We start from the raw sequence: 26,705 nt of genomic DNA, 5'->3' as shown, positions 1-26,705 counted from the left end.
TCATTTACTGTTAAGTCTTGCATGTGCGCAGACAATGACGCCATGAACTGGGGGAAAAATGCGAAGAGACTCATTAAATAGCTCAACTATGACAATCCTCTGGTCTTGCTCTGCTTATGCCATTGATGAGCAGGTGGCCGTTTGAATCATTTGTTTCTGGTTCAGTCGAAAGCATTAAGAACATTGTGTAATTTTGAAGATGCAGCCAAATTGCCGTCACCTAGATTCCAGTTCTCATGGGTTCTTCCCTAGAAATGCATAAACACAGTAGATCCGAAAAGTATTAGAAGTCATTGCATTAAATGAGAAAATGTGGCATCTGCAAATAATTCTTAGAATTCATGACATATTCTCCAGCTGGTGTCAGGGTGATTTTTAGTGGATGTATGAAGTCAGTTCTCCACAAGTTCACACAGGTGTCCTAGTAGTTATGCTGCTTTCATTTGCTATCAGAATTATTGTAAATATGAGATCCGAGTCAGAAATTGGACATGAATGGCCTCTCAAGTAATATTTATTAGATTTGATACTTTTTTTTTAAGTTCTGAAAGAACTATTTCTGTAGTGACTTTTAAGTTTAATTCATTTATAACATCTCTATCACTTTCTCTTTCCATTGTAGCCACAACCCAATGTCATGAGAACACTACAAATGTGATTTAGTATGAAATCATACAATTTGCTACATACGAAAAAGTGATATAGTTACGAACTGTCATGAGATTGTGTTGGTCATGTATATTAATAACCATATTGTATAATGTATGCCATAATGCCTATTGTATGCATTTTACACAGTGAGATAAAAAAACAAAAAAACAGCATTAATTTAACCAAAATGTACAATAGAGGAAGTAACATATGGTTGTCAATGAAAAAAGATGCCACATTTCATTCAAAATCCAAAATATCTTCTGTACAATTGGATCTAATATGATTTCTCCAAGAAATAGGCAAGAATGAATCTGGTGTCGTACATTATTCCTATTCTTTCTGAAAACAAAGCACTTGAATGTGAAAGGTTCGTAATTATGACTTTGGAAGTGGGAAGCAGGAAATAACAGATAGCATGTGACAGCAGCATTAATTATAATAATTATGAATATGTTCCACAACATTCGACAACCACAATATGACAATACTTTTTGTCTTAATTTTCAATAATATATTTAGTGTTTTATCAATTAAACTTAAACTCATTTTATGTGAAACTGTTTGTTTTTAATCAATGAAATCACACTTGAATTAAATTTTTAAATTGTGGTTCAAGTGTGTTCCAGTGTTTATTGAGGTGATTGTATTGGTGGACACATGGATACAGCATGACTCTTTGGGTGTCTGTGCTCTGGTCTACATTATCAGGAGTGTGTGTGGGTGTCATTTAAGCACATTCCTGGAGGTATGTTTAAATGGTGTAAGGGTGAAGCAATGACAGCTTGGTGCACGTCATCCATAAAATCTACAGAGAAATGGAAAAGCACTTAGAGCAAACCGTTTGATCTTCCCTGACAGAAGGGAAAGCCAGAGAGAAGAAGGAAGAGAGAGATGTGTGTGTGACTGAGAGAAATACAGAGATAGAGCAGTTAAAAAGTGTTGCTTTGATACACAATTAAAATGAAACGTCCCAAGTTAGGTGTAGACTTCAGAAAGGGAATAAAGAAAGCAAGAAGAAAGGGAAGAAGAAGAGAAGAAGATCTGTAGCCTCAAATGAGCAAAGTAAGTTCAGATTGAGGTTTAACATTTTCTAATCCCATTTCTTCCCATTTGGCCAGCATCTGTTGGATCTATGGCTTAGCAGTAAACACATGTGTTCCAAAAATGTATGCTAGGCCACGGTGCTCACATGGACAAAGTGAGTTTGAATCTAGCTAGCAACATATCCTGTTGTTATTTCTCTTTTTTTTGTCACCATCATTTCCTCTCTTCCCTCTACTATTACAAACTAAATGTTTAGACTTTTGGAAGAAAATCCAATAACAGGTCACATGTGTCAGCCACATACGTCATTGAAGCAGCCTTGTTTAAGAAAAGTAACCGTTAGATTAGAAAGTAAGAAAAAATATGGCATTTTACACCTCACAGTCAATTTTATTATGGTTACTTTTCTTAAATGAGACCACAATGTATGCAGCCGGCAAATGTGACCTCCAGAGGACACAGCCTCTGAAATGAGATACACCAACAATGATAACTATAACAATAGCTATATTAGCATCCACACCGAAGGATGTTAACACTTTATTTATTACAAGCATGTGCTGAAGTTATGTCATCTGCTGCTTTAACCCTCATGTTTCACTCCATACATTTTGATCAGGAAAGAATTTTCTTCTTCCCAAAATGCTAGTTGAAGTTATTATGTTACTATTACATTTGTGGTGTTCCCAGTCAAAAATATCCAGCCTACAAAAGATTGCTTATAAATCTACTTGTTATGCTATATTATTACCAAATATTGGATTCAATCTATTTATTAACTTCTATCTTAATTATCTACTTTCAATTAGCATGGGTTTTGTAATTATTTTTGGAACTGATTGATCGTAAGCCTAAAGCCTCATTCAACTCAGCTCAGTTTTTAAATTAATGTTGCCAAAATTATCCATAAATCATGCATTTTTCATTCAAAAATCTATTTTTAAGCCTTCAATCAGTCAATTCCAAAAAGAATAACAAAAAACAAAACCTGTGCAGATTGAAAGACAACAAGTTTGAACTGAATCCAAGATTTGGTGATAATGTAGTATAATAAGACATTTTTATGCAATTTTTAAAAATCTGCTCATTTTTGACCGTGAACACTGAATTAGGTTTAGGATATTTAGCATAGCACAAGGGCTACATGCTTGAGCTCTGTTGAGTGGATTCTGACTGACTGTCAATGCTTTTTAACGCAACTTTTTATTTAAAATTATAGCTATTATCTTTGGTGTGAACGGGTCTTTAGAATGATTTATCAAACTTTTTGTATGTGTGAACTAATGGACTGTGGGAAATGTGTGAATCCATTTCCAGAATCTATTTCTGCATGTGTTAAATGCTACAGGTTAGTTCAGCTGTCAGATGCGCAATAACTCTTGTTTTATTTTGGCTTTGAACCCATAAAATACTGCATAATAAGAAAGAAGCATCATTGTTATGGAGCTTTAGAGCTTTAGAGCTGCTGTAGAGGTCTGGGCATCTCTGTGAGAGGCGTCGTTGTGTGCCAAGCGGGCACAGGTGGCCCTGGTGCTGCGTCTGCCTTGTGAGGGGGCACCCAGGGGGTTCAGTGGAAGGGCAGCTCTGAATTAGAACGGTGTGTAAACAATTCCAGTCCTCTGAGAAGAGCGGGACAATGAGACACGGAATGCCCCCTGCTAATCGTCACTGCTGGGTAACCGGATCCGTGCGCGCTCTGCCTCGCTCTCTTTCACCTTACTGCACAGTAGGGCCTTTGTGCTGTTTGCTGCCATTCTAAAGGCACTATGAAAGGAGGATGAGGAAAGGTAGTGGTGGATGGAGAGGGCAAAGGATGGGTGGAAAAGGTGATGAAAGGACCTGGAGGAGGACATGTAGAGAGAAAGGGATGCAGGGATAGAAATTAGCTGAAATTGGCGGTCTGTTTTGTCACAAACATCAGGGAAATAGCAATATGAAATGTAAATAAAGTGCATAGATAGGATAGCAAAACAGACTTATCCAAGAAGGATAAGATTGTTTTTGGTATCAAAGGCTGTGTGGACTAAGATAACCTCTGCCTCTCTCCTCAATTTGTTTTAGCTTTTTTTTTTTCTTTGTAGGTTTTTCATTGTATTATTATAATTTATATGCAAATAAATATCAGTGTATGATTTAAAAAAAAAATTTTTATGTTTACTTTGATTCTGTAAATGAGTCAGTGACATCTGTTATCAGTGACAGTTCATTTATTCTTTTGATGTTTCAATTTATTAAATTTATTAATGAAATAAAACAAAAATCATATAGTATACAGTACAGTGACATGAATACACATATGGTTAGCATGTCTTTAATTTTTGCAGAAGATAGAGGATGAACAATGAAGAAAAATTAAATTATTAATATTTATATTATTATTATTAATATGTCTTTTATTCCAACATTTTAACGAAACTGCTTCATTGCTAATATTATTTGAAAATTGTTTCAAGTGGTGCAGCCAGAAAAGTCATGTTCAAAGTCAAAGTTGTCCAAAAATACAGAAAACAAACATCAAACAGGAAATGATATGTAAATATATAATATATGAATTAAATGATATGTCCCCTGCAGAGCTTCATGGCTGTGTGTCAAGATCAATAAATCTCTTGAAATATGAGGTAATTGGAGATTTTTTGGACAAGGCAATGTTAGTTCTGGATGTAAAATATCATATGGTGAAATATTATATTTATTAATAAATCATGATATTTCAACATTTCACATTTTATCATATTTGTAATTTTCTTGATTTTTTTTTATTTATTTTCTTTGAATTGTTCGGCATTAACATTATTGTTAACATGCATAAATTCAGTTCTCTAGGTAAAATGGTACATTATTACGTAAAGTTTTTTTTTTCTATTTTTAATTTTTAGAGTCATTAAATTTAAACTCTTCTTTAAAAAATGGTATGTTTTTTTAAACCATATTAAATTAATAAAACCATATTAAAATGATATTTCTAATAACTTGCTGGGTGCTGGGTCATCAATGTAAAATCTTGATCCTGAACCAGCTGAGAACCACCAGATCAGATCACAGAGTCTGGAACTCACTGTGTAAAATCGCTAAAGAGATACATACAGCTTCATTTTCACTCAGTGGAGTCTCTTCAGACAGTGATTCACGGCTCTCAGTAGAGGTATGAGGATGACAGCTGCTCTCACTGGCTCTGATGCACTGACTGAAGAGTCAACAAGGCTGCGATTGTCTGTGTGTTTGTGTATGTGTAGCACCCTCACACAGTGATAGAAGACAGAACAAGAGCCAGAGAGACACACGGAGAGCTATCTTCAGTCCCTGACGGAGCTTATCAATCACTGGAAAGTGAGAGTTCAACACTTTGTAGACACAGACATGTTCTTCATGATTTCTTATTGTGTTTCTGAAATATTACTGTGATTGTACAGTGAACACATTTCACACCAGATACATTAAGCTCACTTACTGTACAGCATATCAAGCAGAAAAGGTCATTATGTGCAACCAGTAGAATACAATAAACATAACATGGACGTTTTCTTTCTTTCTTTCTTTCTTTCTTTCTTTCTTTCTTTCTTTCTTTCTTTCTTTCTTTCTTTCTTTCTTTCTTTCTTTCTTATGTTGAGTACAAAAGAAGATAGTTTGAAGAATGTTGGTTGACGGTAGCCATTGACTTCCATATGTTTTTTCCATGCTATGGAAGTCAATGGCTACTATCAGCTGTTTGGTTTCCAACTTTCTTCACAATATCTTCTTCTGTGTTCAACAGAAGAAAAACTCCTACAGGTTTGGAACAACATGAGGGTGAGTAAATGATGACAGCATTTTCATTTTGGAGTGAACGATTTTAATTCAAGCTCATTGGCTACCAAAACACTTCCAGGCTCTATGTCAGAATCTGCCCTCTTTGGAAAAAACATTCACGGTGATAAAATGTAAACACAATTTGGTCAGCCAGTTTGAATCAATCCCAAGCTCACAAAATGTGAGAGATGCCTTCTGCCTCACAGAGTCCAGATGATGGAGGAAATAGTAAAAAAAAGAGTGAAACGGCTTGAGAAAGAGACACATAAAGCTGTCTGCGGGACTATGTCTCAATCAGTGACTCTGGAGAGTTCAAACATCTGTCTAGAAATGCACTCTGTGCTTGTGCATGAAAAACCAGAAAGGGGCGGCTTGACTTGCCTGCAGGCAGCAATAGTGCGCATAAGGTGACATGAGTTTACAGTGTGAATGTCAAGCTAACCTTTCTCTGCAGTGGAAACGTTTTGACACTGTTTTGAAGTGCTGATATAAAACGGATGGCTCTCTTTTACTGTTTGTCTTGTACAGTTGAACACGATAAGGAGTTTTTGCCCGTGAGACGCCATCACAGAGAATTCTTATTTGACCTGTCCAAGATTCCGGAGGGTGAAGCGGTGACTGCTGCAGAGTTCCGCATCTACAAGGACTTCATTCCAGAGCGCTTTGATAATGAGACCTTCCGCATCAGCGTCTACCAGGTGCTGGAGGAACATTCGGACAGGTACATCTACACTGTAAACCGTGGATATACAATATCAATTATATTTAGGGCTCTTAGGCAAGCAAACACACATCTGTCAGACACTAGGTGGCACTGTAATAAGGTCATTTGCATATTCTTTTTTTAACTATAGAATCATTGGGGCTAGAATCTGTTTTTCTTTACTCTGAATCCTTGGGTCAAAATCTAAAAAAAAAAGTTTTTGGCAGTTTTATTTCCGCCTATGAAAATTGTCTGCTATTTTTTTTTTTTTTTAACTTTATCTTCCAGGCTGTTCACCAGATCTTCACCAAAATTTGCACACAATAGCTAGGGACATTGCTGGCAAAAAGATGTTACTTATTTTTTTACAAATTGACCTTTATCTCCTGAATGCAATGTCTAAACCTAATGAAAATCTTTGTGCACATAGACCAGAGGGCATTGAGGACACATGTAAAGTTGCGCCAAAATAGCAAAACTGCAGCAACTAAAAATTCTTATTAACACCGTAACCATCTGATCGGTGAAGTTAAATAATGGCAAACATCTTGGTTGGTGGACGTCCTGACATATGACTTATGAAAAAAATGTCTACCAGTAGCCAATCAGATTTGATTGCCTAATAATGTTGAATCTGAATCATTTCAAAAATGGATATAATTGTACATTGTGTGAAAACAAGTATGTGTACCAAATTTTTGACAGTCTGTAAATGTTTTTGCTAACAACTCTAGAATTCTAGTCTTCTGAATCCTGAAGTCCCCCCAAATCAGTTGATTATATGAATATCCATTCATATATTTCGAGGATGTGGATAAGCCACTCTGCCTGTCCATGTTGGCATCTAGTTAGTTTAGCTTCTATCGAGTGACAGATGAAATTGCACTAGAAAAAGTGGTTGGACTTAAAACCTTTGACATCAACAACAAAATTCTGGAGATGGTCCTCACTGCAGAACACAAGATCCAGGGGGCGTGGTTGGATCCAGATCCAACTCCTCCCACTTTACATATACCTAAACCTACCCGTCTCCACCCCCTGATTCCTAAACCTACCCATCTTCACCCCTAAAGCTACCCATCTCCCAGAGCTCCACCGCTAAACCCACCAATCTCCACCCCCTAGATGTGGATCCAACCACGCCCCCTGGATCTTGTGTTCTGCAGTGAGGGGCTACTGAAATTCTGCAGATTTTCCATCCAAATCAGCATTGAAAATATGATGAATGTCTGCAGACTTCTTGTGGCCCTAGATATACTTTACCGTTTCTTGCCTGTGACTTTTTTCCAAGGAAAATCCTTTCCTCTTGAGGGCTGTAATGCTCTCAACCCCTCTGGTCTATAAACTCTGGACACATTTGATTTGTGTTTCCTTCTGTTTCCTTTTGCCACACACACAATGCTCACTCTATCTAACCATCCCACTGCAAACTTTACTGTTGCACCACACCATGTTTCCTATTCCGACTCAGCAGTTGTCCTCTCAAAGAATCAGTTGTGCACCAGAGGGCTTCCCTTCACTGCACGTTCGGGACCTTCTAGAATATCGGCGTGACCCGCACTGTGAATTGGGTTCAAGAACGTCTAGCTCCTCCTACGTGCTGCTCGACCCCTACTGAAGGCCTCAGTTGCCTCGACAGGTCCTTGGGGAACAACACACCCCATTGTGCTCTCATCAGGGAGAGAAAAAGAGACAGAAATGGAGGGATAAATGAGACTGGATTAGGCTGAGGCGGCAGATGTTGAGCAGAACAGGTGTTTGGATCACACACACTGAGCACCTGAACTGCTCTGAGTCTCTGAAACGTCTGAAGTGTGTTCATGAGCTTCTAGTTGCTTCGCTTTCTCTCCCTGCAGTGATTCCCTTGTCTTTTGTTGTATACTGTCTTTTAGTCTCGTTCTTACGCTGTAGTCTTTTCTTGCTCTGAATTCCTCTGTTTGATTTAGTGCAGGGCAGCCACACTCTGAGATCAACAGCCGTTTATAAAGCCATTACTGTCAATTAAGGAAATGAAGTGCTCCCCAGGGCTTACCATCTGGAGTGTGTGCTGTGTTTCTCGCTCTCCCAATTCACCACTTAATTCACTCTTTCCCTCTGTTTCACTTTATCTGCCACCTTCTCCATCTTTCACTGTAAGGGTCATTCCAATCGATGCCTTGAAAATAATTACGTTTTTAATTATCAGTGGTTTACTGTACAAAATCAAGAGTCCATGAAAATTTGTTAAAGCAGTAAGGTGAAATGTTACATATTTTTGTAGTTCATCAGCATAATATATGTTTTTAGACCTGGATTAATTTGCTTTGATGCTTTCATTCTTTTCAGTTCTCATAAGACTTGATGTTACTGTATGGAAGTCACCAGATGTTTTTCATTGCTATTATGTGAGTAGAAAAGGAGCTTGACAGAGTTGAAAGGTTATGATCATCCTATAATATAATATAATATAATATAATATAATATAATATAATATAATAATAATATAATATAATATAATATAATATAATATAATATAATATAATATAATATAATATAATATAATATAATGTGAATTACATTTATTACATATTATAATATTATTGTCACAAAAATATATTCAGTGAAAATAAATACTAAATATTAGTTTTTATTTCATTTTAAATAATTTTTAATTAAAATTTTAAACATTTTTGTATAATAGTTGTACAATATAATACAATTTAAGTAAATAAAAAAAGTTGTGTAATATAATAAACAAAATAAAAGATAAAGGTGTATAAGATAAAGAAGTGTTCACATCATAAAAAGAATGAGAATTAAGTTTTTAAGTTATGCAATTGAAAATCATTTTATGCAGCATTTTATAACCTGTGGGTACAACTTTTTTATATATATATATATATATATATATATATATATATATATATATATATATATATATATATATAATATATATATATATATATATATTAATATATATATATATATATATATATATAGTACAGGTCAAAATTTTTGGAAACACATTACTATTTTTAATGTTTTTGAAAGAAGTCTCTTCTGCTCATCAAGCCTGCATTTATTTGATCAAAAATACAGTAAAAACAGTAATATTGTGAAATATTATTACAACTTAAAATAATAGTTTTCTATTTGAATATACTTTTAAAAAATAATTCATTCCTGTGATTCAAAGCTGAATTTTCAGCATCATTACTCCAGCCTTCAGTGTCACATGTAACATCCAGTCTATCACATGATCATTTAGAAATCATTCTAATATTCTGATTTATTATGAGTGTTGGAAACAGTTCTGCTGTCTAATATATTTGATGAATAAAAGGTTAAAAAAAACTGCATTTATTCAAAAAAAAAAAAAAAATTCTAATAATATATATTCTTTACTATCACTTTTTATCAATATAACATCCTTGCTGAATAAAAGTATTGATTTTATTTAAAAAAAGAAAGAAAAAAAAATTACTGACCCCCAAATTACGTATATTGCTATTACAAAATATTTATATTTTAAAAACATATCAAAAACATATCTTCTTTTTTACTTTTTATTTTTACTTTTTATTCATCAAAGTATCCTAAAAAAAGTATCACATGTTCTGAAAAAATATAAAGCAGCAGAACTGTTTCCAACTTTGATAATGAATCATCATATTAGAATGATTCTAAAGGATCATGTGATAATGATCCTAAAAATTCAGCTTTGCATCACAGAAATAAATGAATATTTAAAGTATAATAAATGTAAAAACAATTATTTTAAATTGTAATAATATATCACAATATTAAATTTTTTTTCTGTATTTTTGATCAAATAAATGCAGGCTTGATGAGCAGAAAAAACTTCTTTCAAAAAACATTAAAAAATAGTAATGTTTCCAAACTTTTGACCTGTATATATATATATATATATATATATATATATATATATATATATGAAGTAGTAATTATTATTATCATTAATATTAATTGATTATATTGTTAGTAATTATATAAATTCAATTAAATATTATAATATGATTATCCACTAAAAGCTAAAAAAAAAAGATCAGTGAAAATAAATACAAAAAAAGTTATTTCTAATTAAAATTTGAAAATTAGTTTATCCAAATATGAAAAAATGTAGTAAGGTGAAGTTTGAAACATTTCATAATTTCTGAAGTTCATCAACAGGTATGAGATATGTTCTTAGACTTGGATACATGTAAACTTATTAAAAAATAAACTTTGTTACTGAATGGAAGTTACAGGGTGTTATTCACATCTATTATGAGAGCAGAAAAGGAGCTTGACTGTATTCTTTGTTCATACAGACAGTATTCAAGCTGCTCATGTAAGCTGTTGTATAAACAGGATCATTCAAAAGTAGCACCTTTATATCATTCTCTGTATCAACATGCCATTGATTGTATTTTTCTTTTGCTTCACTTCACTTCACTTCCATCTCTCACCTCTTTTACGTCTTTGATTGGATACGAATGTCATTCCTCATATCTGTCACTGATTCTGCTGCCACGAACACATACTGCAGCAGTTAGCTGGCCACAGATCATCCCAGAGGCAATTCTTAAAGTGTTTGCTTGACAAATACAAAGTTTGGAGTTCAAGGCCTTGCGGAAAGAGCTGGATTCAGTTCAACTGACACAAGAAAGATAGCATCATCTGAATGCCTCTGATTTTTGACCTTTTTGACTCAAAGTCCTAACACAATATTCAAAGCTCCCCTTCCATACATTAAGATGTTTCTGCTGTAATTATGACAACGTTACTTGTTTTAACACTTTATTGATATGTTGAATAACTTAATGAGCTTGATTTATTTAGTATATTATCTACGATTCATTTTGTGGTACTAGAAGTTACAGTGTATGAATATATATAAGTTACTGATAGTGTTATTTTAGTATCATTGATATACTGTTATATTTGTTTTGTGTTTTTTTTATACATGTCAATATAGTTTTTATGAAGTTTTAGCTTGTAGTTTTATTTTATTTATTTTATTACTTCAACTTAAACTAAGATAAAATGAGAAATGTTGCTTTGGCAACTATAGTGGACATAAATTAAGTTAAATATTTTAATATTTTATATGATTCCAAAAATTTTTTGTATGCGTTTAGTTTTAGTTTTAATTAACAAGAGTAATAACTCTGGTTCTGACACCGCTAAACAAATGAAATCCCACATCTTCATTTCAAAGAAATGACATAAAATATAAAATAGGCTACTTTTCTCTTGTGCCAATGCTCATTTGCTCATATGCTCTCTCTCTCTCTCCATCAGGGATTCAGATCTGTTCCTGCTGGACTCGCGGGTGATCTGGGCAGCAGAAGAGGGTTGGCTGGTGTTCGACATCACAGCCACCAGTAACCACTGGGTGCTGAACCCGGGCAGAAATCTGGGCCTGCAGCTGGCTCTGGAAAGTTTGGATGGTAAGTGAATGTGCACATGCCGCAGGTCACAGGGGTCAAAATATGAAACAAGTACATCGTGTTGCATCACAGACAGAGACTGCTTAGCCTGCAGAGACTTTCTTAGCCCATGCTGCAGACCACTTGGCTTGTTTTGCCTTTGCTTTTGTGTGCCGTTAAGTTGTTTACAGTATCATTGAAGGGCAATTTATTACAATGCATTTACAGGCCATTCATAGAAAACATCTTCAGGGGGGTCCAAAATCTAAAAAAATTATACAAAAACTCATATAATTAATTTATTTATTAATTTAAGAATTTAAAGGTATAGTTCACCCAAAAATTACCCCATGATTTTCTCACCCTCAAGTCATCCTAGGTGTATATGACTTTCTTTTTTTAGATGAATACAATCGGAAAAAAACTTGCCCTTCCAATTCCAATATTTACAATGAAATTGAATTGGAAGTTTTGAGATTTTGAAGTCCAATAAAGTGCATCCATCCATCATAAAAAGTACTCCACGCGGCTCCGGGGGGTAAATACATACAGGTAAATGAGGTTGAACTGGGGGTTGGAAGTAAATGGAAAAAAGATAGGCTCCAAGTATCATTCGAAATGCTGAATGTTTCCCTACATAATTTCCAAAAGGCTGTTAGGGCTGCTAAACATACATTTTTATCTGATATCATTGTAAATAACCCTGTTCTAGAATGTTCTTCTCGACTATTGATTCTGTCTTAAACCATCCTGTTAAGATTTTATCGTGATCTCTTCTTTGGAGTGTGAAAATTTTCGTAATTTTTTTTTTCTGGCAAAATCAGTCCTACTCAAGCTCCTGTTTTTACCTTGATACAGTCTGTACTTGATCACTTTATTTTGCTTCAAAATCTCAACCACCATTCACTGCCATTATAAAGCTTGGAAGAGCCAGGATATTTCAAATATAACACTGACTGTATTCGTCTTAAAGAAAAAAGTCATATAGTCATGGCTTGAGGGTGAGTCAATCATGGAGTAATTTTCATTTTAGGGTGAACTATCTCTTTAATTGTTGTTGCTGTTGTTGTCATTAGAAGTTATATAATCAAAATAACAAATTGAATGAAAATTTGACCTGCAAAATTAACGTGAGTCTCATAACATCTTAGAATTTTGGTTTGTGTCTCTTTTTCTTTAATGGCAGCAGCACTTGCGCTGCATGATATTTGTGTCAAAACCGGTTGATTTGAGATCCAAAAGGGCATCAGCTTGTGAAAAAGAAGTGCACTTTAGCATGGTTTTAAAAGGAATTATTACAGAAATAATGTACTTTAAAAGAACATACTTAACTGAGAACTGAATATAATGTTTTCTGACATTTAACTGCATGATATTTGCAATTAAATTCAAATATGTATAATAATTTAAATGTTAAATCCAGTTAGCTGAACTTTGGAGTGCTTTTGAGTCACTCAAGTAGGATTAAAGTACATCTTTATATGTAATTGAATTTGAAAACAAAGTTTAACAATAATAATAAGTGGCACGGTTTGATGTGATATGAGCTAACCGATCGTTAAATTTAATCACCATTAATAGCGCAATTTATTGTATTGCTTTTTTCCTCAGTTGGTCAGATCAAAAGAGGCAGTTGTTACTTGTTCAGATGAAATTCTCCAGTGAAAACTCTTATTTGGCTTTTTATTTCTTTAATATTATATTATCTACAAGTACAGTTTTTAAAAAGATACTTTTAAAATTTGAAGTACACTACAAGTGTACATTCAATACAGTGAAGTGCACTTCTTTTTCACAAGGGTCTTCAGCTTCAATAGACATGATCAAGTTGATCAAATGAAAAATGATGCAGAATCTAAAATGTTCATTATTAATTATATTGAATTTCAATGTAGTCTCAAACCTTTAGAATGCACTGTATATATAATCTGAAAGAGGAAGAACCAATCAACTGTGCACAAATGAACCTAGAAAAGTGCTAATGATCTGACTCTTCATCTAAGACCACTAATACAAGATGAAGAATGCATAATCTAGATGTGTTGATCACTAATGCTTAGTCTGGAGTTTCAACAGAAATCACTATGAAGGGTGTAGTTTAGTCTAACTAATGCAGAATTGAGCCTATTATGTTTTTCACTCACATACTTCATTGCCAGCCGCAGTGGGAGTGTGTTTTGTACTGAATCTGCGTGAGTAGGGTGGTGTGTGTGTGTGTACAGGATGTTACAGGTTTTAAGTGTTAGCATGAAAACAGGTGCACTGTATTATGGGGCTCACGTAGATCAGCGTGCTTGTCGAGACATGCTTGTGGGACGCCTACTCTGTCGCCGTAGGCAACCGGCAACCCGGCTTTACCTCGGTGTGGAGACAGAGAGAGCATTCCTTCCTCTTTGCAGGAAGCACACACACACACACACACACACACATTAAAGCCGGCGTGTAGGTAAAAGGAGTCCAGAATGGCACAGAGACAGAAACAGATGTAAGTACAGGAATTTTCTGAGTAAACAGGGAACTAAAAGCGCTCTTGAGAGCGAGAGAGATTACACAAAATAAACATCAGAAATTGCATATTCTTGGAGAACACACACACTCTCTTACACAAAGACTGTGAACATCTTAGACACAAACTGATTATTATATAATGAATATTACACGATTATTAGGCCACAGGGCTCTGACAAAATGAAAGATTGCTAAACTGTCCCGTTGAGTGATGTGTGGATTTCTCTTAAGAACTGATTCACAAACGGAAAAAGTTGTGCGAAAAAGTGCTTCCTGCTACACAGGTGAAAAACGTCTTTCAAGGGCCCTGTATAACTTGTCTTCTGGGATTTGTACATGTCAGCATTTCCAAGATTTTACAATTTCAAGATGTTATTGTGTCCTCTCAGATCTCGGATGAATGATGCATTGTGTCTCTGTATGTGCTGAAATCTCTCTGTCTCCCCCTGCAGGTCAGAGTGCGAACCCATGGGTGGCGGGGCTGGTGGGCCGCAGCGGACCCCAGAGCAAACAACCCTTCATGGTGGCCTTCTTCAAAGCCACAGAGGTCCACATCCGCAGCATCCGCTCCGCACATGGCGGCAACAAGCAGCGCAATCCCAACCGTTCCAAAACCACCAAGGGCCAGGAGGCACTGCGTGTTGCCAATATCGCAGGTGTGTGTGTGTGTGTGTGTGTGTTTTCAATATATCGAGTACAGAAGTGTGAAGGCAGGTGAAGAAAAACTAATTCAAGGATAGCAGTAACAACCAGAAGAAAGGTACTTAAAACAATACCATGCTAAACAATTTTTCCTTCGAAATTTTTGCTTAGTGATGATTTCATCACTAGAAACTAGGACACCCTTGTTGAATGTGCACTTGTAGTGTACTTCAAATCTTAAAAGTAAATATATATACATATATACTTAATGAAATAAAAGGTCACTTAAGTGTACTTAAAGAGAGTTCACTTTCACGTTTCTTAACACACTTAAGTACACTTTTAAAAGTGCTCTTTGTAATAGTCAAATGAAAAGTTTTACTTTAAAGAACATTTTAAATCATTGTTTTAATAATATTTTGTTGTGCTTTAAAGAAGTACGCTTATTTTGATGTATTGACTAACATACTAAAGCACATGTAAAGTATTTGATTATTAACTGTAACTGTGTTATTTAATAATACACTGAAACACAACACATCCAAGTTTCAATAGAACTGACATTCAAGTATATTTTAGTTGATCATAAATGCTTGTCAGCATTCAGCAGTACACTTGAACCATATTTCAAAGAAAATTAAATTATGTAATTACATGTAAAGAAGTCCTGCTTAAGTGGTTCAATAAAATCACTCCAAAGTTCAACTAATTACATTTAATATAAACTTAAACTATAATATATCTTATTTTAACTGAAAATAACAAGCAATTAAGTGTCTGATAATATAACATTCAGTTCACTACTTCTTTTTCCACAATAGACTATTTTATCAATAAATTATTTATTCACTAACCAAAAAGCTAAGGATGGTCCAGTACAAAAACGTAAATTCGGTCAGCGTTTACCCTCATGTCTTTTGAAACCTGTTTGCTGGAAAATTTTCCATGGAACTAAAACACAGAAACTGACATTTTTAATAATCTTCACAGCTCAAGCTCCAAATAAATTAAAGAATTAAACGGTCTTCTGAAGCCTTGTGAAAGCTTTTTATGAGAAACTTGTCAAAAATAATAGCATGCAGGTTTGGTCCAGCATTTTTCATTTTAAGCTGAACTACCCCTTTAAGGCAAAGGACAAGCAGGGCTGAATTGTGTGTGTGTTCATGTGTTTCCTATTACTGTGTAATTCTCTGCAGGTTATTTTGCACAGTAATAGCATTACAGTGTTAAATGGATATTAAATGAATCTGGGTAGATGTTCTGCATGGGTATGAGGGTTATAAGTATTTCAGACCACTTCAGTGACCTGTACCTCATATTTCTCCATGTCTCTCACAGTTTAACATTAGCTTTAACACCCCTTTACACATTTTAAGTCCATATTTGAAACACTTTCAGCTGTTTGACTAACAAAAACAAAACAAAAAAATAAATTTATTTAATAAAACTTGATAAAACTATCATTATTAAAATATATGATAAAATCACCATTCTTCAAAAATCCTCCCTCACTCTCCATCAATCCCCCCCCCCCCCCCCCCCTCTCTCTTTGTTTTCAGACAAGCAACAAACATGATCAGAACCATACCTTTAAAAAACATGAGTTGTACGTTAGTTTTCGATAACCCCTACATCACTCTCTTCATACCCCACCCCTTAAAAATTCTATTAATACCCACTATCAAGTAATTGCCATTTGTAATTATCAGAAAATCATTCAAAGGGCAAATATATAGACTACCATTCAAAAATTTGGGGTCAGTAAGATTTTTTCATGTTTTTGAAAGAAGTCTCTTCTGCTTACAAAGGCTACATTTATTTGATCAAAAATACAGTAAAAACAGTAATATTGTGAAATATTATTAGAATTTAAAATAACTGTTTTCTATTGTAATATATTTTAAAATGGTATTTTTCTCTGTGCTTAAAGCTGAATTTATTCTAAAATATTCCAAAAATCAGCTTGATGATTTTTTCACTAGGCTTCCTCTCTCAGCTCTGTTCTTTTTCCTTCTCACTCGACATTCCACTTTATCTCTCACTGTGTTTACGGCTCAAACCATTTTATGAGTCTGCGTAGCTCAAGTCAGTCGCTCCATTAGGCTGCATTTCCTCAAAAGCACGAGCACCAGCAGTCAAGCAGAGATAGGAGAGCCTCGTTTCTGTTTACACACCCATAGTCTTGCCACCTGTAGCTTATCTGTCTCTCCTGCTGGATCATGGCACATAAACACTCACTCAGAGAGCTGGCGAGGACTCTGAGACCCTGGCTCTAGCATGTGAGTTTATATTCCCCCCAAATTCCCTTTTGAATCATAACATTTTACACATACTTTAACACGATTGCGGAATACGATTAGGCATTATTAGGATATTTTGGTTCACAATCTGAGAGATCTGACGTACAGAATGCATTATGAAAATGAAGACCATCTGGTTGGGAAAGATCTAGCGCAGGCTTTATGACTGAAGTTGGATGTTGTGTTAACAGATTTGTGCTCTGTCCATCTTTCAGGATTGGATTATAGCTCCAGAAGGATACGCTGCATATTACTGTATGGGAGAATGTGCCTTTCCTCTCAATTCCTACATGAACGCCACAAACCATGCCATCGTACAGACATTGGTAAGACCTTCACCATCTACACAATGTACTTTTTACACAGCTGCCAATCATAAATACCATATTCTTCAGTTGTATCTTACTTTCTTTTAATCAAATATACACTACCATTCAATTATTTCGGTTCTATAGTTAATTTACATTTAATATATATACTGTATATATATGTATATATATATATATATATATATATATATATATTTTTTTTTTTTTTTTTACTTTTTTAATACTTTTATATAATGTGTATTAACACCTATATATTATAAAAGTCCCACATTTCTTGCAACAGCAATATCGGTTTCATCAAAAACTTGTCAAATCAAAGAAATGAATACTTTAATTTAGCAAATATTCATAAAATTGATCAAAAGTGACAGTAAAGACATTTATAATGTCAAATAAATAAATCAATCAAATGCTGTTTGAACTTTGTATTCATCAAAGAATCCTGAAAAATGGCTCACAGTTTCCACAACAATATTAAACAGCTCAACTGTTTTCAACACTGATGATAAGAAACATTTCTTGAGCAGCAAATCAGCATATTAGAATTATTTCTGAAGGATGAAATTTCAGCTTTGCATCACCAAATTACCTTTTGGATTATATTCACATAGAAAACAGTTATTTTAAATTGAAATAATATTTGACAATATTAGTTTTTTTTTTTTTTTTATCTAATACAACCCCAATTCCAGAAAAGTTGGGATGTTTTGTGAAATGCCAGAAAATCAAGAATATTGTTCAGTCTCTTTAACCTTTGTCTTGTGTCTAAGAAACCACGCTGTTGTAGCACATGCAGAATGAGAGCTGGCATTGTCTTGATCTAATAACCAAGGAGTTCTCATGAAAGAGTTCTCATGAAAGACGTCATCTTGGTGGCAGTATATGTCTCTGTACTATCCCAATATATGCCTCGATTGTCAATGGGTCAATGGTACCTTTGCACATATTCTAGTCACCCCATACCATGACAGACATTTGCTTTTGCTTCTGTCGCTGATGAAAGTCTGGATGGTCCCTTTGGTCTTTGAGACTGACAACTTGATGTCCATTTTTCCTAGAAACAAACTGAAATGTGGACTCATCTGACCACAGCACACATCTCCACTGTCTTTTTGTCTATCTGAGATGAGCTCTGGCACAGAGAAACCCGTGGAATCACTGCATAGAACTGATGTTTAGCTTTCTCCCAGAGTAACAGAGATTCATGTTGCATTTACTGATACAGTGGCAAACTGTGTTAAGTGACAGCGGTTTACTGAAGTACTCCTGAGCCCATGTGGCTATATTTAACACTACAGCATGAAGGTTTCTTATGTAATGCCATCTGAGGACTCGTGCACATTTAACTGAGATTTCCTGCCTTGCCCTAAACAGACTGAGATGTCTCTGGATTCCCTGAATCTTTTCACAATATCATAAAAAGCCCCCATAGTCCAAAATATGTATAAAACGATGTGGATTTTTAAAAATAATGTAAATCTTTCATGGATTTTATACGACATATTTCAATAAGAGACATCATTTACTTCATATTAAGTCTTAATACCCAGGGTTCCCTTTAACAAATCACAGAGTCTTGATTTTATTTACAAAATGTCACAACTTTTCTGGATTTGGGGTTGTAAACGCGGTCTTGGTGAGCATAAGAAAAATCTTTCAAAAACACTAACTGTATGCTATATAATTGTAATAAATATATTTTGATGTCTCTTTTGGACTATGGGGGAAGTCGTGGGGGAAGAGAGTTTGACTCCTAACCCTAAGGTTGTGGGTTCGAGTCTTGGGCCGGCAATACAACGACTCAGCTTAAATGGCTGCCCACTGTTCCGGGTGTGTGTTCATGGTGTGTGTGTGTGTTCACTGCTGTGTGTGTGCACTTTGGAAGGATTAAATGCAGAGCACGAATTCTGAGTATGGGTCACCATCACTATCACTATACCATCTCAACCTCAATTTCACTTTCACTTGATGAAGTGGTCCTGACTGAAACACAAGTTGTGACAGATTAAATATATATATATTTTTTTAATCATGCACATCACTGAGTCAGACTGTCATTCTCTCAATTTGAGTAGAATAAAACTACCGTCTACTGTAAGTAAAGTACTGTTGTTTTGACCTTCAGTTTTGACCTTTGTATTTTTTTTTCTCAGGTTCACTTCATCAACCCCGAGATGGTTCCAAAACCATGCTGCGCCCCTACACAACTCCACGCCATCTCCGTCCTGTATTTCGACGACAGCTCCAATGTCATCCTGAAGAAATACCGCAACATGGTGGTCAGAGCGTGTGGCTGCCACTAGAGTCCTATCACACACACACACACACACACACACACACACACACACACTGCTCCTCATTTGACTGCTCCTCATTTGCTTATTAAAAGGACAACCAACAAGTTTCCAACAAAACCATATGAAGATCTCAGGCCAGTTCCAGGATTTTGTTTACCATGGACAATGTGCAAAATTATATATATGTACAACAATTAATGTTTTAAATATGGCAAAAAAGTGAAAGGAAATTTCCTCAAATAACTTTTGTCTCACACAAACACCAGCATATGTGTGCACACATATACATGCTGACATGTACACACTTCTATATGATACTTGTGCTTTCTACTGTGTAAATAGTTTTTCAATGAAACAAAAGTGTATTTATTTTCCTGGTCTTCCAACATGGAGTCTAAAACATCCTTGTCTTTTGGTCTGTTTTTTTTTTTTTTTTTTTTTTTTTTTTATATGTCTTCCACACTGTTAAAATACATTTTCCAAAACAATTCAGGTAAAATGAGACATTTTTGAAAATGTAATCATTCCATGTTATAAAATTCCAAAATATGGGATTACCTGCTGCCAAATGGAAAAATTCTGTCATCATTTATTCACCCTCACGTTGTTCCAAACCTGTATCATTTTCTTTCTTCTGTTGAGCACAAAAGATGATATTTTGAAGAATGTTGGTAACCAAACAGTTGCTATTAGCCATTGACTTCCATAATATATTTCTTTTCCATACTTTGGAAGTCAATGGGGACCAGTAACTGTTTGGTTACCAACATTCTTCAAAATATCATCTTTTGTGCTCAACTGAAGAAAGAAACTCATACAGGTTTGGTACAACTTCAGGCTGAGTAATTGATGCCAGTTTTCATTTATGGATGAACTGTCCTTTTAAGAAATCAATATAAATACTTCTTTATAATAAGAGGATGAGACTGATTGGTTAACTCCTCCACTGCCTTTCAAACCTGGTTCCTGCCATTTCATTCGCTTGCCTTAAGTTAAAGGCCGAGTACATTCCCTTCTTCTTATTTCCACAGATAGGCATTTATTAGGAGCATGTGAGGTGAGGATATCATTCCAGACTCTGATAGTGTTTTACTGCAGGCCTAGCCCAATAAATAAGTTTGAATAAACACAGGCTGTTCTCTCAGTACATCAAGCACCTCATAGCCCAGCACTGACCTGAGACCTGCGGCTCCACATGTGTGTGTATTAGCGAGGACACGCACACAGAGCATCTCTCAAAAACCCCAAAGGAATGCTAATTGCGATCTATCCATATATAATTTGCAACTAACTCTTATAGAATCAAACCAGAACTCTACAATAATATCTTGAAAATATTCAAATCAAAAATGAAATAAAGTTGCAGTTAGAAACAAGCTGCAGTTGTGAGACATAAAGTTACAATTGCCTTTTTATTTTTTACCCTGAGATGGAAACAGGCTTCCATAGTTATTAGACCGAGAAATTGATAACATTTAATACAGAGACAGACAGGAAAGTAGAGGCACATCACCTCAGACCAATCCAACACCTTCAACAAGACATGCTCTTCTCACCGGCTTCTTTCTGCTTTCTCTCTCTCTCCCTCTCTCTTCCAACATCCTGTTTATAGCGGAGGCTGTTTCAGATTAGCGTTAGCTCCGTGCCACCCGCAGACATCCAAATGCAGACCATGTGTGTGTGCGCGAGGTCATGGGCCGCACTCCCACTTTCTCTTTCTGAGGCCAGGGGCACTGGCTGCCCGAGAGGTCTCTTCTTCCTCCTCTCATCTCTCTCGCTCTGCTCTCCGCTGAACCTCTGCACCCTCCTCTGCTCTCGGCAATGCGGGGTCAGAGGTTAATGGGGAGGTAATGTGGTACTAAGAGGGGAAATCTCTACATTGTCCCCCACCCCTCGCCAACTCCCAGAAACCATTAACATCGCAGTCTCGCAAATACTGTCATCTATCAGCACGGCTAACGTGGACTTCCTCTCGGTGTCATGTTGTTTTATGACCTCCTCCTCTGCAGACCCATGGGTCTCCTGCTCACTCTCAAAACTGATGAGAATGAGAAATGGTGGGTATTTATTTCCACCTCAAGTGCTGATCTTTGACCTCTGTCGGTCCAGGGAAAGACACACACACAGACACACACACACACACACACACACACACACACACACACACACACACACACACACACACACACACACACACACACACACACACACACACACACACACTCACTCACCAAACATGTGGTCATACCTGGCTTTGAAGCACTTTTTTTTAATGTATTGATTATTAATCTCTAGTCAATTTTACAAAAAAATTTATAATGTTTTTGAAATAAGTTTCCTCTGCTCACCATGGCTGCATTTATTTGATCAAAAATACAGTAAAAACAGTCACTGTGAAACATTATTACAATTTAAATTAACTTTTTCCTATTTGAATATATTTTAAAAATGTAATTTATTGCTATGATGACAAAGCTGATTTTTCAGCATCATTACTCCAGTCTTCAGTGTCACATGATCCTTTAGAAATAATATATACACTGAACAAAATTATAAACGCAACACTTTCGTTTTTGCTCCCATTTTTCATGAGCTGAACTTTAAGATCTAAGACTTTTTCTATGTACACAAAAGGCCTATTTCTGATGGCATTGTGCTGTGTAATAAAACTGCACATTTTAGAGTGGTCTTTTATTGTGGCCAGCCTAAGGCACACCTGTGCAATAATCATGCTGTCTAATCAGCATCTTGATATGCCACACCTGTGAGGTGGATGGATTATTATTAGGAGAAGTTCTCACTAACACAGATTTAGACAGATTTGTGAACAATATCTGAGAGAAATAGGCCTTTTGTGTACATAGAAAAAGTCTTAGATCTTAAAGTTCAACTCATGAAAAATGGGGGCAAAAATTAAATAATTTTATATATATATATATATATATATATATATATATATATATATATATATATATATACACACAGGATTTGCAGATAGTATAATTTTTATGAAATAAAGGACACTTATTATATATATATATATATATATATATATATATATATATATATATATATATATACATATAATTTTATTTATTTATTTAAAAATTTAAAATTAACAATTTTATTTTTTATATATATATATATACACACACACACACACACATATATATATATATATATAATTTTATTTATTTATTTATTTATTTTTTTTTTTTAGGATTTTTGAATCAGTGAATAGAGTGTTCAAAAGTACACACATTTATTTGAAATATAAATATTTTGTAGCATCATAAACACTTTTGACAAATTTAATGGATCCTTGTTGAATAAAACTGAAAAGGGAAGAAGAAATATATTTAAAACCTTTATCCTCCTCAGTATAAAACAAAAAAAGAATAAAGAGTTTTCTCATCCCTGCTTTTTCATTCTTCATGAGGTGTCTTATGATGATGTTCATAAATACTGAGCATTCTGACATCCTTTTCTTTTGACACTGCTTTGTGCGTATTCAGATGCTGGTTTTATTCCTGTAACGCATTCAAGTGAGTTTCCAACTTGCAATTTAAGTAATTGCAACATGACACACATAATTAGCTCAACTTTACTACAGATAATTCTAAACTTAATAAACATTTCCAATCACACTATGCTATAAACATTTCCGTAATTAGTGGAAACCCTGTGTCTTATGTATGATGTAATCTAACATCTCTACTTAAGTAACCAGCCAAATCTTTTCAAAAGCCCATGTTTACCAACAATTTGTGTGTGGAGAGGATAATGCTGTCCTCTACTGGTCAACACGTGTCACTACATGAACTCTAGGATCATCTTGTGACAGCAGTATCTACAGTCTGCAGTGGATTTCTATTCCTATTGCTTTTTTTTTTTAATCCACAGTAGTTTTAAAGTCCAATGTCCATGAAAACTCTGATTCAAATAAATCTGTATGAGAGGCCAAAAATATGGAAGCTTATTTTCACCAAATAAGAAAAAGATAGAAAAAACAAAATTATAATTGACATAAAAAAGTTATAAATTTTTTTAGATAAAACCAAACAATATTGGATAAAAAGACAAAATAATGACATTTGTAAGTTCGACCCTAACATAAAAAGTTACAATTATTAGATAAAAAGTCTAAATTATAACATTGTCAAAATAAAAAATAATTAACTGATGACTTTTAGCTCATAATTGTAACTTTTTATGTTAGTTTCGAACTTATGAATGTCATTATTTTGTCTTTTTATCCCATATTGTTTGCTTTTATCTAAACATTTCTAAAAACTTGAATTTTCTTTTAATGACACAAAAAATCACCGATCATTATTTTAAAAAATGTTTTCAAATTAATTTGTTCAGAAATAGCAATAAATATTTAAAATACATATGCCAAAAATGTTTCTTTAGTGCGAAGAGAGAGACAGAAAATGTACAGAAATTGAAAACATGATTAAAAAAATACAGAAACTGAAATGACAAACATTAAAATCATTGTCTGTATAAATTGCATCGCTATTGTATTTCTGAATGACCTAAATCTGAATAAAATGATCATCATGTGACTATTGTCTATGCTTGTATCTCTCTGTCAATTACAGTGTGTTCTGTCCTGCTATTTAATCTCCTCCCTTGAAAGTCACTGTATCCTGTGTTCTTCCGCTCTCCCTCTTCTCATTACTGGCATCAGCAGAGCTGTGTAGTGTCAGTCTGGATGATGCAGGACTGTCTGCTCAGGTACAGTATCTCCCTCAAACAGCTGCATGCTCCTCCTTGATCATGGTTGATGTACTGTGGGAGTGTTGTGCTGTGCTTTACTGTTCTGTATCTGTGGCCTTGAGGAATCAGTGATGTCTTTAATACTGTGCTCTTAGCAGGAGTTAAGACACTTTCCTTTGGTACTGTAGCATGTTTTTACTTTTCTGGTTTGAGATAAAGTCTCACAGGACAGATGGAGTCTCTTGTAACTTTTTGAAGACTTGTGGAGCTCTGAGGGAACTGGTATTCATAATAATGAAAAAATGCCATAATTAATTTATAATTAGATGTAGGTTATAATGGTCAACAGAGGCATTTGGAGAATGAGCAGATGGCAGGTACAACGTTTTAAAGAAATTGAGTGTAAATGAATCATCACATCAACAATGCTCTGATATGGTTCTCTGCTGGAGGCTCATGGCCACATGTGGATCGATAACTCTGCTGGATAGGAAGGGTTGAGGACATGCGCCATGCTAAGTGGTCTGATTCGGTCATTAGACAGAATGCTTGCTCATCTCTTTGTGCTCATCTCTGTGGGAAAGTACTGTATGTCATCTGGCCTCTATTGCTTTCTGTGGGGAAATTCGACACTTATAGATATTGTTCTGCTTGTGCAGAATGAAACATCTGATGAGAGCACAAACATTACTGATTAAATCTTACAAATCCTGTCAAGAACATGTATGGGTCATATATCTGCCCCAAAATAAACTGGGTAGGGTAAAGGGATCAAGAATATGGTCATTCAGAATAAGGCATTAATATGTGCTTTATACTGTATGTACTAATACCTCTCAGGACACGCATGATCCCAGTGAGGGATGAGGAGGCAGAGTCTCAGAGGAAGGCCAAATCACGGCAGGCCAGACAGAATCGAAGGGCTACACAGGTATGATGTACATAGACCTTAAAATGACCTTAAAAGTCAATCTTCTGAAGCCATTTTAGCAAGTCTGTAACTATTGATCGCAAGATGGCACCATTTTACTAGTTTAACTTACACTCATAGAAAGAACACAGAAATGTTGACAACAGAGAATATTTTTATGGCTCAGTTAGAATCATAGTGTGCACCTGCTTCAGATGCATTTTCTCATTTTTAATCATCTTCTCTGTAGGGAGTTACCCTCTCATAGTTGATGGAGGCAAAGAGAACCTTCAGCCCATCAAAACTGGTGTGTAGGTCCACAGAGGGACTGTGTCTTCAAAGAAGAGCCCCAGAGGACCAGACAGACAGCAGCCCATCTCTGAGGCAGGAACAGCAGGCTGAGAAACACGAATGTGACCACCTGGATGAGGTGAACTTACCACAGCACAACCGCATGCTGTTTACTCCATGTGTAAATAGTCAGATTTATCAAATATGCACAAAAGACTAAAATCATATGTAGTGACCCCACAGAGACATACATTTGGAGACATTTGGAGACATAAATCACATTTAAAAATGTATGCATGTATATATGTGTGTGTGTGTGTATGTGTGTGTGTGTGTGTGTGTATATACATACATACTTGCATACATTTTTAAGCATGCCTATATACAGTATATATATATATATATATATATATATATATATATAGTATATACTTTATATATATATATATATATATATATATATACAGTATATACTTGCAGATAATATAATATTAATGAAAAATATTTGTGTATTTGAGAGTTCACTTTCATGACTGTTGCTTTAGTTCACTTAAGTACACTTTTAATCATTTTTAAAACATTTTACATTTTAAAGCATTATGTTTTAATAATATTTCGTAATTAAGCTGAAAGGTCGTCGTTTTGCCTCTCATCAGTTAAAGGAGCGAGTGGTTTCACTCGCAGTCTGAAGAGTCACAACACCTTCATAGGTACTGCACCTGAAGATCTGACAAAGTGTGCAGTGATTAATAAGCATCATCATCATACTGATATGTGCCCGCTGCTGTCTTGTCTGTTGATTAAAGAGTCTGGGTGGACAGATGAAAATGACAACATCCTTTACTGTTCCTCTGGTGCATCTCTTACACAGCAGCTGACTGAAGACCGTGATCTCAGCTCTGAGCTCACTCAGGTACCACTAGTGTGTTTTATTCATTGCTGTTTCAAATGTATATTTTTATATTTTATATGTTGCTCATGTAAGAAGCACAAGAATGGTAATGTCAATTATTTGATTAACTTTATATAGTTTTTATTCAAATCACATTTTTCGTAGGTCTTTGAATCTTTCTTCTTTTTACCCATTTTACCATACAAGCGA

The 26,705-nt window shown here is 34.9% G+C and overlaps 1 protein-coding gene across 1 annotated transcript in view; it reads left to right on the top strand.

Moving 5' to 3' along the window:
• LOC109051259 (bone morphogenetic protein 7-like) overlaps positions 1-20,081 on the top strand; it is a 49,595-nt gene extending 29,514 nt beyond the window's left edge. Inside the window, exons 2-7 of the mRNA XM_042712715.1 lie at positions 6,016-6,208; positions 11,474-11,622; positions 14,562-14,769; positions 16,316-16,374; positions 17,250-17,377; positions 19,534-20,081. Of these exons, the coding sequence (XP_042568649.1) occupies positions 6,016-6,208; positions 11,474-11,622; positions 14,562-14,769; positions 16,316-16,374; positions 17,250-17,377; positions 19,534-19,683 (887 nt within the window). The 3' untranslated portion in view covers positions 19,684-20,081. The remainder of the gene's footprint in view (positions 1-6,015; positions 6,209-11,473; positions 11,623-14,561; positions 14,770-16,315; positions 16,375-17,249; positions 17,378-19,533) is intronic.
• The last annotated feature ends 6,624 nt before the right edge of the window (positions 20,082-26,705 follow it).

The sequence above is a fragment of the Cyprinus carpio genome, chromosome A23 (genome assembly GCF_018340385.1).
Source record: "Cyprinus carpio isolate SPL01 chromosome A23, ASM1834038v1, whole genome shotgun sequence".
NCBI classification, from domain to species: domain Eukaryota; kingdom Metazoa; phylum Chordata; class Actinopteri; order Cypriniformes; family Cyprinidae; genus Cyprinus; species Cyprinus carpio.
This window is presented reverse-complemented; position numbering and strand designations above follow the sequence as displayed.